Raw genomic sequence first — 15,570 nt, forward strand, 5'->3', positions numbered from 1 at the left:
GCAGTATGTAAAATAACAGCTGATGCAAGGTCTTACTAAATACACTTTCTCCTGCTCTAACTTCCCAAGCCTTAAAGTCTTGGCTTCATTCCTCTTGGCACTCACCAAAATCCTGGCAAGATCAAGCCTCCGGCAAAATCTCTGCCCCACAGAGATTCTCCTGCAGAACCCATGCTGGAGCAGACTCCATGCTGGCCAATGTCCCTCTGCACTCTCCTTCCTGGTTCTCCTTCCCAGCATTCCCAGCAGCAGCCCTCATGTCCCACCTACCTGGTGGACTGATTGGTCAAGACCTGGGGTCACCAGCCTGTCAGTCAAGGCCAGGGGTTCACTTCTGATTAACCCTATTGGGCGGTGGGGAGGCTAGTCACCACAGTAGTCCAAAAACATCTGGAGGGCCAAAGTTGAGCAGGCCCGGTGTAGACAATATTTACCTAGATGGATCAATGGTCTAACTTGGTGTAAGGCAGCTTCCTATGGTCCTATGGAGAAGGTTCTGATTTCAATCCTTGGCATGATCTCTAGGGAAGGCTGGGAAAGATTCCTGCCCCAAACCTTGGAAAGCTGCTGCCAGTCAGGGTAGGCAACATTGAGTTAGATGAACCAAAGTCTGACTCAGTAGATGGCAGCTTCTTATTTCTCTATGTTCTGTGGGGTCAATCTTTGAAGGAGGAGGATATACTGTATGGTATCACAAGCTCTTAGGAATCTCTTCTCATGGAAAGATGGCATCTTCTGAGTCTCTTTCTGGGGATGCTTCCTATATCTTCTGTGTGTCTTAAGACCTCTTCTTTGATAGGAGCAGTTTCAGGGGAGGAACAGTAGGAGGAGTTGCCTTCAACTCCTACCTGTAGACTTCTCAGAGGCATCTGGTGGGCCACTGTGTGAAACAGGATGCTGGATTGGATGGGCCTCCTTGGGCCTGATCCAGCAGGGCTGTTCTGAGGTTCTTATGAGGCTGTCCATGTCCAGGGCTAGCAAGGTAGCAGCTGGAGGTAGAGGTCCAAGGGGATGTTGAGCCAGTATAGGGTGGCTGCAAATGGAGGGGTTATGCAGGAACCAGGAGTCAGACTCCCTTCCTAGAGCTCGGGCTAGCCCTAATCCAAAACAAGTGGTGCCTGAATTGGGCCCCCGCTCCTCCCAATGGGGGAAGAGCTGGTCTTGGTAGCAAGTCATGGTAGCAAGCATGACTTGTCCACTTTGCTAAGGAGGGTCCACCCTGGTTTGCATTTGAATGGGAGACCAGATGTGTGAGCACTGTAAGATATACCCCTTAGGAGATGGGGCTACTCTGGGAAGAGCATCTGCATGTTGCATGCAGAAGGTTCCAGGTTCCCTCTCTGGCATCTCCAAGATAGGGCTGAGAGAGACTCCTGCCTGCAACCTTGGAGAAGCTGCTGCCAGCCTGTGTAGGCAATACTGAGATATATGGACCAATGATCTGACTCAGTAGAAGGCAGCTTCCTATGATCCTACTTCCTAATGGGAGGGAGGTTCTGAGTGGCCAGGTGAGCAATTTGTCTTTGATGTTGAAGTCCCCGCCCAGGACTCAGGTTGGGGTTGTTCTTTCCCCTTACGTTTCCAGAAAGCCATGGTTTCACCAGTATCCTGCCGACTACGCCATATATGTTGTGAACCAAGCCTGATTTGTATACTAGATATGCTCCGGAGCTAGCATATGAAATTAGGCTGGCTTCACTAGGGGTGTGCACGGAACCGCCGAACTGCGGTTCAGCACTGGGGTGGGGGGTTGCTTTAAGAGCCGGAGGAGGGTTTACTTACCCCTCCCGCCGCTTTTCCCCTCCGGCGCCTGTAGTTCCTTTCCTTTAGTAATTGGGGCAGCAGGATACCTCCCTGCCACCCCTTCTCCTGTTTTGCTGCTCAAGGCTCCCAGCCCAGGACCCAGAAGTCTTCTGCGCATGCGCACATCGCATGTGTGCTTCATGTCTTTAAAAATATCCCCTAAGGCGGGTTTTTTTTGTGGCATAATACCTAATACCTAAGGAGGTATTGCGTCAGTGGCAGTAATTGGGGCGGCAGGATACCTCCCTGCCGTCCCTTCACCCATTTCACTTCTAAAGTCTCCCAGGACCCAGAAGTCTTCTGCACACTTGCACACATTGTGCGCGTGCTTCACGTCTCTGTGACGTGTCCGTGGTAGAAGACCTCTGGGTCCTGGGAGCCTTTAGAAGTGAAACGGGCGAAGGGGCCGCAGGGAGGTATCCTGCCGCCTCAATTACTGCCACCGTCGCAATATCTCCTTAGGTATTAGGTATTATGCTGCAAACCCCCCCCCCCCCGCTCCCAGAGCGGCCCCATCCCCTGAGGGGAAGATCTTTCAGTGCTCACACATGTAGTCTTCCATTCAAATGCAAACCAGGGTGGACCCTGCTTAGCAAAGAGGATAATTCGTGCTTGATACTGCAAGACCAGCTCTCATCCCATTGTTATTTATTTATTTATTTATTTATCAAATTTGTACACCGCCCCAAACTATCATCTGCGGCCGGTTAACAATAGCATAAAACCAGTTAAAAACATATACAAAAACTTAAAACAATTTAACAATTTAAAATAAACCAAAGATTAAAACCTAAAATTTCTCAAAAAGCTGAGAAAGTTTGGGCGAAAAATGGGTAAAGCCAGCAACAAGCCAGGCAAAACTGTTTTGTTCATTTTATTTATTTGATGTATAAAATATATAGTGTACATTTATATCCTGCTCTTCCTCCAAGGAGCCCAGAGAACTACATACTTGAGTTTCTCCTCACAACATCCCTGCGAAGTAGGTTAGGCTGAGAGAGAAGTGACTGGCCCAGAGTCACCCAGCAAGTGTCATGGCTGAATGGGGATTTGAACTCGGGTCTCCCTGGTCCTAGTCCAGCACTCTAACCACTACACCACATTGCCCAAGACAAGTTTGGGTTTTCCTTCATGGGAGGTTTTCCAACAGAGGCTGGATTACCACCAGTCAGGAATGCTGTAGCAGATTCCTACACTGAGCAGGCAGCTGGAATAGATGACCCCTAAGGCCCCTTCCAATGCTAAAATTCTATTGTTTTGTGCTAGAGGATTTTAGAGGCCAGGTGACCCTCTGTCAGAGAAGCTGTAGCAACTCCCTGCACTGAGCAGGGCGGGCAGAATGTGTGTAACATAACATAACATAACATAACATAACATAACATAACATAACATAACATAACATAACATAACATAACATCTCCAGTTACCGTCAACTCATTTGGTGGCTACACAGAGAAGGGCCTTCTCGGTCGCTGCCCCAAGGTTGTGGAATGTGCTTCCTGCTGAGATATGATCCTCCCCATCTCTGTCAATTAAAAAAAAAAAAAAAACCAACACTTGAAAACCCATCTTTCTCTTCTTCCAAATTTGTCTCTGCACTGAGTGAAAGAAAGAAAGAAAGAAAGAAAGAAAGAAAGAAAGAAAGAAAGAAAGAAAGAAAGAAAGAAAGAAAGAAAGAAATTGGGGAATGGAGAAAACACCATAAAATCAAATGCCACTCTAAAATGGTATTCAAGAAAATGAAACATGCAGTTCCGATAAAAACCTCTCTCAGAAATAGGACCTTAGCAAGATTTCTACATCAGTCAGCTTCTTCTTCTCAGTTAATTTTTCAAATTCAGCCACCACAAGAGGGCATCTGAGCATCATGGAATTGTCTTTTGTTGTTCAATAAACCCAAGATGATTTTATATATCTCTAGTCCCACCCCACAGTCTGCACCATAATCTGGGTCTCAGCTTTGTTTACAACCTATTTTTTTTATTTCATCCCCATTATTACTCCATCCATGTACATGACAGAACAACATAAGCACAAAGCCGGGTCCTTGCCCCAAGAAGCTTACAGTCACGTAGGTTCACAAAGCACCTATCCAGACATCCTGCCCAAGAAGAACCAGGTACTTTTGCCCCTGAAACTGACTTTCCACATTTATTGTATTTTATGTATGTATGCATGTATTTTTAATTTTCACATTTTATATCCTGCTCTTCCTCCAAGGAGCCCAGAGCAGTGTACTACATATTTAGGTTTCTCCTAAATATTTCTAAATATTTCTGATTGTTTTTAATGTGCAATTTAAGAGGCTCTCCTCCCAAGATACTTTGGATGGTCTTTGAACAGGAAAGAGGAAATAGAAGTTTAAAATAGACAGAAATATTTACATATCATGACCCATCTGTCAGTAAGTTTTCTGGGAAACTCAGATGAATTGTATTTAATTTAACTTCTTTCTGATAAACAGCCAGGAGTCACATTTAATGTTGCAAAATTCTGTTCTGCAGTATACAAAAGATGAAGCGAGTTAATTAAGGATAATTATTGAAGGTACTGGCTAAAGGTTTTCTGCTCCGTACTGTTTTGGTGTGTGTAAGGTTGTGAAAGTGGTATAAACTGAAATAAAGATAAAGTATAGATAAATATCATGGGGACTCTGCATTGAACAGCCACTTTGAGAATGTTTTGATTGAAAAGGGGTATATAACGAAAAGTAATAAGGAAGTAAGCAGGAAGGTAGCCACATAATGGCACAGCAGGAAATGACTTGCCTATCAAGCATGAGCTTGCTGCTTTGAATTCCCACTGGTATGTTTCCCAGACTATGGGAAACACCTCTCTCGGGCAGCAGCAATATAGGAAGGTGCTGAAAGGCATCATCTCATACTGCGGGGGAGGCGGCAATGGTCAACCCCTCCTGTATTCTACCAAAGACTAAAAGTCAACACTGACTCGACGGCACACTTTACCTTTTAAGCAGGAAGGTGGCAAATATTAGTCACCATTAAGGGCAGGAGAAAAGGAGGCAAGGATGCACTTGCGTAGAGGGGACATAACCAACCAGAAGTCTTCTTAGATGAGTCTCTTATTTCCTCGTGGACATGAGCTGGGTCACTGAACAGAAGGAGGGCAAAGGCAGTGAGTATGTCAGAAGGACACATCCTCTTCCTCCACTACCCCCAGAAGATCAGGGGATTTCCCTCACACCATCAGTTTTGGACTCTGCACAGTGAAGCTCAAAAGACCACAGAGCACGACTTGTATCTCTGTGGGGATTGGGACCAGAGGGATTTTTTCCTTGCAATAAATCTTATTTTGCTTTATTGGCCACCTTCGGATGTAACGCAGAATGGTGGGTCCAATGGACCCACGGTTCTGTATCCCCTCTTTCCCTGCTCTCCTGTTTGGATTCGGATGAAACGAAGAGCTCCCTTTCTGCAGACTGCAGAGAGGAGGGGGAACTGGCTGCCGTGGCCTCCTACTTTAATGAAGGACAGTCCCAGCAGCCAATAGCAGCTGGAGCGAGCGAGAAGCATCCTCCCTCAACTCCGGTTGCACAAGTGGAAACTGTGGTGCCAGTGTTCGGACGTAACACTAGCACTGTGGAACTGGAATTAAAGGTGGCAAAATTCACTACGAAGCGAAGGTACAAATGATAGTTTGGGGAGAGAAACTGCGGATCCATTTCTTTACGAAACTGCGGTTGCCTGCATTTGGATGTACAGTTTCTAAAACTGGAGGTAAAGGGACTTCCGGTTTCATCTTACATGCGAATGAGACCATTGTCTTGCTGGATGACCTACTTCTGGCTCAGCTTCAGCTCAAGGACAGATGGCCTGACATTGTTCTCCAGAATCTTCTGATGTTCTGATATCCAGCTGATCAATCTTTGATTCTGGATGGCCTCTTCTGGGTGATTCTGGGCATCTGGATGACCCACAAAGCTTCTGGAATGATGTACTCTGAACAGATGAATCAAAAATTGTGGAAGCAAGGTAGGAGGGAAGCCTGGGTAACTCTTCCTCCCACCTTGGTTCCACACAATCACTTCTACCCAGGTTTTGCCCTGACCTTGCATCCACATAACCAAAAATTGGGATCAGACACAGCTCCCAAACCCAGGTAGAACACCATTTTTAGTGTTCTTATTCTTATGAGATCACCCAGCATTCTATGACCCAGGTCTCATGATCAGTGAGACCCGATTTTGGAGAGTGCGCGGGGAGAGCGGGCTAAGGCCACTCTCCCTGCACATGAGCAGGGAGGGAGCCCTGGGTGGCTGGATCAGCCGCCCACACGATTGCCAGCTCTGTGACAGACCCTGTGGGGGCTTGGGAGCTCTGGGGCCATGTGGGCTCCGAAAGCTCCAGTATGTCCTGCGCAAGCACACAGGGCATACTGGGGAGACCCCCGGAGCCAGGAGGTGGTTTTTCACTTCCCCTCTGGGGGTCTACTCATGAGTAACCATGGCGTGGAGCCACACCGCAGCTACTCATGATATTTAAAACCAGGTTTGTGGAGCGCTCGCTCCGCAAACCTGGTTTTAGGGTAGGGTTAGTTAGGCAGGTTACCCACCTAGGAACCACTGGGCTTGCAGCTGAGCTTGGTGGTTCACATGACAGGTTGAAATCGGGCTAGCCTCTGCTACCCCGATTTTGCCCCATCATGTGAATAGCCTCTATGTGTGTGTCTGGGTGTCTGTGTTTGTGTCCGTCCGTGTGTGTCCCCCATCAACTTCGCAACGCCTGGACCAATATGAACCAAATTGGGTACAGTGGTAGGGACACATAGGGACACCTTGGCATAGTTTGTGATGATGTAATCCACCCAAATCCAAGATGGCGGATGCACAAACTCTTGAGGTGCAAGTGGGCTAAGTTGTGGACCGCCTAATAGCAATAGCAATAGCACTTACATTTATATACCGCTTTATAGCCGGAGCTCTCTAAGCGGTTTACAATGATTTAGCATATTGCCCCCAACATTCTGGGTACTCATTTTACCGACCTCGGAAGGATGGAAGGCTGAGTCAACCTTGAGCCCCTGGTCAGGATCGAACTTGTAACCTTCTGGTTACAGGGCGGCAGTTTTACCACTGCGCCACCAGGGGCTAACTGATTTGAACCAAATTTGCTTCAGCTGTAGGGGCACATGGGGAAACCTCAATGGCATAGTTTGTGATGGTATAGTTTGTGATGATGTCATCTACTCCAAACCCAAGATGGTGGACTCATGAATGTTTGAGCCTCAAGTGGGCTAACTTGTGGACTGTCTAACTGATTTGAACCAAATTAATTACGGTTGCAGTGAGTGACACACAGGGACACCTCAATGGCATAGTTTGTGATGATGTCATTCATTCTGATCCATCCACTAGGATGATGTAATCCACCCTGATCCAAGATGGCGGATAGGTAAACCTTTGAGGCACAAGTGGGCTAACATATGAATCAATTTGAATCAAATTTGCTACAGCTGTAGGGGCACATGGGGAAACCTTAATGCCGTAGTTTGTGATGATGTATCAACCACCCCAATCCAAGATGGCAGATGTGTGAATTTTTGAGGTTGAAATACTCTAACTTGAGGCCTGTTGAACTGATTTGGACCAAATTTGGTACAGATGTAGTGAGTGACACACAGGGACACCTCAATGGTGTAGTTTGTAATGATGTCGTCCAACCTGATCCAAGATGGCAGACATGTGAATATTTGAGGTGCAAGAGATCTAACTTGTGGACCTCAATTTGAACCAAATTTAGTCCATTTGTAGAGACAGAGAAAGGATGGTAGGCTGATGAGTTCTTAAAAGAAAAACGTGTTGACTGTGTGAATGACCTCATAGTCACTCATCCACATGCAAACCAAGGCAAGCCCAGCTTGGCAATGGGGTTAATTCATGCTAGCTACCACAAGACCAGCTCTCCTCCTCAATCGGCTCAATATAATATAGCTTCATAGGTTCTTGGGCATGGGCCATGGTTTAGTAGTGGAGTACCTTTCTGGCATACACTAGCTCTCTGATTCAATTCCTGGAATTCCATTGGCAAAGGATCCAGGCAGCAATGAAGGCGCCTCTTTAAGCCCCCCTAATGGTCCATCCTGGTCCAATACAAGCCAGCCTCACAGTAGAATAAGGAAGGAACTGTATAGATAAAGGACTCTATGCCATGTGCTTATCATTGCAATATTTTTTTTATTACAAAAGCAGGGCAGGAAAGAGAAAAAACCAGCATCTATTTCAAATGGACTATGCAAAGAAGAAACTTCCATGTACCATTCTGCACCAATCCAGCTTCAGTCTTATAGGAGTCATTTCTCACATCATTTTGTTTTACACAGAGCTGGGCATTTCCTTGGGCAAACCAGACATCCAACAGAAGCAATTTGGGGTCAGTTCTTGGGTGGCATCAGTAGTGGCGTAGGCTGTTCCAGCAACCTATGCCATGGAGAGTGTGACCTCAGTGGCATAAGAGGAAGGGCGGTGCTGGTATAGGAAGGATTTGCACCATAAGCCCCACCCACACAGCCTCCAATCCAGAAGCATCTCTATCATGAGGCACGTTAAGATGGCCACCTCAGGTGAGGGATTTGGGGGGCCATTAAGAACATAAGGACAGCCCTGCTGGATCAGACCCAAAGCCTATCTGGTTTCCCACAGTGGTCCACCAGATGCCTCTGAGAAGCCCACATGCAAGACATGAGGGCATGCCCACTCTCCTACTGTTACTCCCTTGCAACTGGTATTTAGAGGCCTCTGAGGCTAGAGGTGGCCTATAGCCACCAGATTAGTAGCATTGATAGACCTGTCCTCCATGAATTTGTCCTAGCCCCTTTTAAAGCCATCCAAGCTGGTGGCCATCACCACATCCTGCAGCCGAGAATTCCATAGATTAATTCTGTGCTATGTGAAAAATTACTTCCTCTTGTCGGTCCTGAATTTCCCAGCCTTCAGTTTCATGGGATGACCCCGGGTTCTAGTTTTGTGAGAGATGGAGAGAATTTGCTCTCTGTCCACTCTCTCCATGAATAATTTTACACACCTTGATCATGTCTCCCCAAAGTTGCCTCTTTTCCAAACTAAATAGCACCAGATGCTGTAGCCTAGCCTCCTAAGGAAAGTGCTCCATCCCCTGATCATTTTGGTTGCCCTCTTCTGCACCTCTCCTGGTTCGACAATATCCTTCTTAAGTTACGATGACTAGAACTCTATGCAGTACTCCAAACGAGGCCGCACCATAGATTTGTATAAGTGCATTACCTTGTATAATACTAGCACTCTTATTTTCAATCACCTTCCTAATTAAAGATAGCAAGAGGGATATGGAGGGATGGTATTGGTGTGGTAAGAATTCTGGCTGTACATCTCTCCCATGTGGCCCACCAGCTGCTTCCTAAGCAAGCCTCAGAAGATCTGGAAATCCTAGAGGAGAAGCTGGAACTGGATGGAGAGTAGAAGGCCATGAATAATAGGGTCTTGTAACAGGATTGACTACATTAGTTGTTGACTACAACTCCCATAATCCCCAGCCAAAGGTCACTGCAGCTGGGGATGCTGGGAGTTGAAGTCAACAAGGTTCCCTGTTACCGGGAATGCTGGTCCACAGTGTTCTGCATGCAGAAGGTGTCTTCTGCTTACAGAAGGATTGCCTTACTCACACTGCACTCTTGTATGAGCAAAAATGAAATGAAACTCAGACATGCTCCTCTGCTTATGCAAGAACTTGGGAAATCTCTCGCCCAAAGTAGTCCTGGCAATAACCCTTTGGCGGCACTGTGTGAACTCTTTGCGGAAGAAAGCATTTGCGGAAGAAAGCTGGTGGGTGTTTTCCTTCCACTCAGTTCTTCCAACCCAGCCTTTTTGATTTTCACTGGGTCTAACATTTCTCTCCAAGGACTGTCTTGGTACAGAAATTAAGGGGTGAAACTACCCATGCCAAAACCCAAAGACTGCTTTCTAACTACCTACAAATAAGGCTAGGTCCACCCAATTTGTGACCCACCAACCTCAACGTAGTACACCAACCATTTATGGAGACCTGCTGGACCCTCTGATCTGGACACCTTCCTACCTGGAAGGAAGGAAGCAAAGGTAGGAGGTTGAGCTAGGCTCCGCTGAAGTACCTTCCGTGGTTGGTAGTCTATGTTCAGCCCGGAGGATCAGCGTACTTTCCTGGAGGTGTTCCCCATTTTGGAGGGGCTTAATGTTTTGGGAAGCCACCTAACGGCGCAGTGGGAAATGACATGACTAGCAAGCCAGAGGTTGCCGGTTCAAATCACAGCTGGTATGTTTCCTAGACTATTGGAAAGACCTATATTGGGCAGCAGTGATATAGGAAGATGCAGAAAGGCATCATACTGTGCGGGAGGAGGCAATGGTCAACCCCTCCTGTATTCTACCAAAGACAACACAGGGCTCTGTGGTTGCCAGGAGTTGACACCAACTCTACGGCACACTTTACCTTTAATGTTTTGGGGTTTCTTGGGGAAATTCAATTCTCTAGTATTCTCAGACCCCAATATTGCATTGCAGCCATTTATTTATTTATTTATTTATTTATTTATTACATTTTATATCCCGCTCTTCCTCCAAGGAGCCCAGAGAACTACATACTTAAGTTTCTCCTCACAACAATCCTGCAAAGTAGGTTAGGCTGGGAGAGAAGTGACTGGCCCAGAGTCACCCAGCAGGTGTCATGGCTGAATGGGGATTTGAACTTGGGTCTTCCCGGTCCTAGTCCAGCACTCTAACCACTATGCCATGCTGGCTTTCTGCTTTAAGCCTTCCACGCAACCTTTCAAAGCCTCTTTCCCTAAAGCATCCCCCCAATCAGCTCTGTACCCTACAAATGCTCTTCAACATGCCACTCTGTCATAGTGCCACATTAAAGCCCCTTCTCCCTAGTTTTCACATGTCCCCTGTTTATACCTTCCTTTCTCCCTTGGAACTCCACAGACCTGGATTCTAGCTTCCCCTACTGTATCCTATTCAAACCCCAATCCCTCCCTTGAGAGCCTTGTGCCCATCTTGCTGACTCTCTCCCGACAGAACCCAAAAAATCTATCGACACCAACTTGACAGCATCAATCAATCAATCAATCAATCAATGTTTTGGGCACCACGGGGAAGGGAACTGTAGTAGTTTCTGGGTCTGTTGAGAGGACGGCTGAGATGGCTTGCAGCCTTGCCTGGCAGACGAATCTCTGGGTTGCTGGGAAGATGGAGTCTCTGTTGAGATTTGGCTTTGGTCTCTCGCCAGAGTCTGAGGCTTTGACTCTTCTTGAGAGGACCTGCTCTGCTCTTGAGTCAGAGGCCAGTGTTCCTGACAGCAAGGTTGACTCTGCTCTAGGTTCTCAGGCTTACTCTCTTGTTGAGGAGGCTGGCATTGCTTTGGCACCAAGGATTCATGTTCCTGACGGCAGATTCTGGCCTGAGGCTCTTGTTCTTGCTGCCCCATTGAGGCCTCTTCTGATCCTTGAGGTAGACATTCCCGTTGATGAATACAGTTCTCTCCTAGGGTTGGAGTCAGAGCCTTTTCTTGACCCGACGGAGTTGGTTGTTGGAAAGAGCCACACTCAGGTTTCTGAGGTTCTTCAGGTTTGCAATTTGGGGCTTGTCCTTGTGTCTGAGATGGACACGCACTGTGGCAGGTTGGCATCTGCCCTGGTGCTTGAGGATCCTGGGTTGGCTGCTGAACAGAGACTCTTTCTGGGTTCTGAGGGTCATGTTCCTGTTGGCATGTTGGCCGTTCCTCTGCCTGAAGCTTCTGCTCTCGTTGACCGGTTGAGGATGTCAGCGGTCTTTCCACTTGAGGAACCTGGCTAGGTTGACAAGTTGATGTCTGCTCTGAGCTTTTGCGTTCCTGCACCTGCCTATGGGTTGGATTTTGAACTGTTTCTTGTGACTCTTGTGGTTTTGGAGTGCTTGCATCCTGCTCTCTCCCTCGTGATTCTTGGGTCTCTCTCTGACTTGAGCTTTGCTCTGTATTGTTGGTAGACTGTTGAGTTGGCCGCTGTTGTTCTGATGTTTGAGGTCCACACTTTTGTTGGCTAATGGGACCCTGCTCTTTCATCTGAGGTTTTTGGGATGATGGTTGGGTTGTTCTCTGTTCTGTCAACTGCCGCTCTTGAGTTGGCTCATGAGCTTTCTTGTAGCAGGCCCTTGCAACCTTGAACACCAGGACGGTGAACTCCTCAAAGTCCACTTTGCCGTCACAGTCTGTGTCTAGCAGCTCCAACACTGTCTCGATTGTTTTGGGATCGTACGGATCCTGCAAGAAAGACAACAACATCTGTTATTCCTGTGTGCAAGGTACTCAATCACCTTCAGCGGAACCCTAGGTAGGGCTTTGTTACAAGCAGGGGAGGAGAGCTGGTCTTGTGGTAGCAAGCATGAATGGTTTCCTTTGTTAAGCAGGATCTGCTTTGGTTTGCATTTGGATGGGGGACTACATGTGAGCACAGTTAGAGATCCCTCTTGGAAGATAGGAGCACACAGGAAAAGCACCACACTCACAAATACAAAGGAGGAAACCAGAATGGTGCAGGAGCTTATTATAGTTTCGAATAAAGACTCTTCTTCAGGGGAAATGGTTTACAAAGCAGAATATTCAACTTGCAAGTGGCTTAGCTATCCAGTAAAGAAGTGGTCCTCATATTATATAAGGTAAGGAGATCACAGGTGTATGGACGAATGAGTAAAACAGCAGACCATGATGGAAACACGACGAGTCTAACTAGGCACTCATTGTATGCAGTGGTGCTCTAACCCATGGACCTTGGGGACCCAGCCCGTGGCCTCCAAGGTCCGGGGGCCCCTCCAAATGACCAGGGGAACTGCCTCTTGTGCCTGCCATGCCGCACCAAACTTTCCTTAAAAAAAAAAAAAAAAAAAGAATCAGCTGCTGTGCAGCTGAGGGGTGCCTGCCGGGCTTGCAACAATATCTCACAACTGCTCAGGCATGCCTCTGGGCTGAATGGCAGGCCCCACTGTTGCTCTGGTGGTCGCTGTTACTGCCACTGGGGGGTGGGGGGGGAGAAGGACTACTGGTCTCACCCCCTGGCAACCATCCCTTGGCCGCGCGATGGCTGCAAATGTTTTTTTTAAAGGAAAGTTCGTTTGGTGTGGTGCGCTCAGGAGGCCCCCCAAAGTAGGGTTTTTTTGGGGGGGCCTTGTGCCAAGGGGGGTCTCGTGCTGGGGGTGGGGCTACTGCCAGGGGCAATCCGGGCCCCAAAATGACCTAGGTGTGCCCCTGATTGTATGAGGACTTACCGAATAGCTAAGCCACTTGCAAGTGGAATATTCTGCTTTGTAAACCCCCTGAAGAAGAAACTTTAATAAACAGTGACTGTACCGTTCCTGTATCCTGCTTCTTAGAGGATGAAGCCATATCTCGGTGGAAGAGCCCTTGTATGCTTGCCGGCAGAAGGTCCCAGCCTAACTCCCTGGCATCTTCCAGGTGGGGCTGGGAACCTGACCCTGCCTGAATCCTCAGAGAGCCAATACCAAATCAGTGTAGAGAATACTAGATGTTTTGACTCGGTATAAGGCACCATGGTTTGACTCAGTATAAGGCAGGGATTCTCAACGTTGGGTCCCCAGATGTTATTGGACTTCAACTCCCATAATCCCCAACCAAAGGCCACTGGGGCTAGGGATTATGGGAGCTGAAGTCCAAAAACATTAGGGGACGCAACGTTGAGAACCCCTGGTATAAGGCACCCTCATATGTTCTTATGTTCCCAAAGGCTGACTGCAGACTTTCATAGGAAGCGTTGGATGCTGCCCTCTTCTACACCACACCACTGGACCATCTAAAGGATTGTCTGCTCTGCCTGGCAGTGTCTTTCCAGGTTTCTGGTAAGGGTCTTTCTTACCCTCAGCTCTCCCAGATCTTCCCTTCCTCAGTCAGTGGTTCATGGAATCGCCGACTGGGAGCTCCTTTCTCTGCCTCCTCGAGAAAGCAAAGGGAAGCCGCTGCCAGTCTGTGATTCCACAAACCGCTGACTGGGGAAGGAAAGCCCTAACAGGGCTGATGGGCCTGATTCTCTGCCTTGGTCCCATCCCGTTGTGTCTGACATCAGATGCGGGGGGCGTGGCTTGGGGACATGGGATGAGAAAACGTAGAGGGCAGGAGAGGAACATAGGAAGCTGCCATACTTTAATTGGAAACCGCCCTGAGCCATTTTGGAAAGGCGGTATATAAATCAAATCAATCAATCAATCAAATAAATAAAATATACTGAGTCAGACCATTGGTCCATCTCGCTCAGTATTGTCTTCACAGACTGGCAGCGGCTTCTCCAAGGTTTCAGGCAGGAATCTCTCCCAGCCCCTATCTTGGAGATGCTGCCAGGGAGGGAACTTGGAACTTTCTGCTCTTCCCAGAGTGGCTTCATCCCCTGAGGGGGGAAGATCTTCCAGCGCTCACACTTCTAGTCTCCCATTCATATGCAACCAGGGCGGACCCTGCTTCGCTAAGGGTACAAGTCATGCTTGCTACCACCAGACCAGCTCTCCTCTCGGGTCCGGAGGACTTTGTCCTTTGGCTGCGGCGAAGCTCCCTACGTCCCTGGCAGTAATCTTTGCATTTTCACTTCACTAACCTTAACAGATCTTTTAAATATCTTCTTGTATTTCTAGTTTTTCATTTGTGTCTTAACGTGCTTTTAACTGTGTGGTTTATCTGATTGTTCTGTGGTTTTGCCACCCAGAGAGTAGTTGTGGGGGCAGCCAAAGATATTATTATTATCAGGGCTGCAGAAATCCACTAGTCTGCTAGTCTGTGACAAGTGAAAAATGATGCCTGACGAGTGAAAAAGGTCCTGATGGGTAATGCACCAACATATAGCTTGATGAGTAAAATATTTTGTCTGGCTGATAAACTGAGACATCATTTTATTCACCTCAGATCATCATCATCATCACTGTAGTAGTAGTAGTAGCAGCAGCAGCAACAGCAGCTATTACTACTACTGTTATTACTAACAATAACAGTGCTACTAATAATTGTTGTTATTACTATTATTAATTATAATAATTAATAAGTAGTTATTAGTAGTAGCTATTACTACTATTAATAACTACTACTACTACTATTACTACTAGTTGTTACTACTACTACCACCTGAACAATGTTGTGAGCTGCCCCGAGCAGTAGTGTACAGGAGGGGTGGGATGTACATATTTTAAATAAAATAAAATAAATAAATAAACGAGACTGGATTTTAAAAAATGGTACATGCGCCATCTGCCCAGAGAATGCAGATCTTCCACAATTCGTTGCCTCTTCTCCCCCACATCCCTCCAGCATCGCAGCTGCCGAGTCAGAGGCATCCCGATACTCACCACGATCACCTCGGCAAACTCCTTCTGGATGAGCTGCTTCAGCTCACCCTTGCTGAGCGTGCTGCCGTCTCCATCCTTCCTTGCATATTTGTCAAAGGCACGGATGATGCTGTCGACGTTACAGAGGAGTTGAGACATCTCTCTGGACGTTTGAGAGGTCCTGGAAGGAAAGATCGGGCATGTGAGGTTGTCTTTGGGGAACTGTTGGTTTCATGCTAGGGTATCAGAGTGAATTTAAGGACATTTGTCTGCTGCTTATTGGGCCAAGAGACACCCTACTTGGTGGGGCTCTTATGTTGAACGGGGGGGAGAGTAATTGTCCCAATTCAGACCAGGACAGGACAGGATATCTGCAGTGGTTATTGCTGGTCTCTTTCTCTGTTGGATTGTGTGTCCTTTGGGGACAGGGAACCACCTTCTCA

At 47.3% G+C, this 15,570-nt stretch overlaps 1 protein-coding gene across 1 annotated transcript; it reads right to left on the bottom strand.

The window, feature by feature from the left end:
- Positions 1-5,599: 5,599 nt before the first annotated feature.
- LOC128337250 (cornulin-like) lies at positions 5,600-15,286 on the bottom strand. Its single transcript, XM_053278029.1, has 3 exons — positions 15,149-15,286; positions 11,842-12,071; positions 5,600-5,762 (listed from the first exon to the last, which is right to left on the bottom strand). The coding sequence occupies exons 1-3, from the start codon at positions 15,284-15,286 to the stop codon at positions 5,600-5,602; spliced, it is 531 nt and encodes a 176-aa protein (XP_053134004.1).
- Between the last annotated feature and the right edge of the window lie 284 nt (positions 15,287-15,570).

Source organism: Hemicordylus capensis, chromosome 14, assembly GCF_027244095.1.
Source record: "Hemicordylus capensis ecotype Gifberg chromosome 14, rHemCap1.1.pri, whole genome shotgun sequence".
NCBI lineage: Eukaryota > Metazoa > Chordata > Lepidosauria > Squamata > Cordylidae > Hemicordylus > Hemicordylus capensis.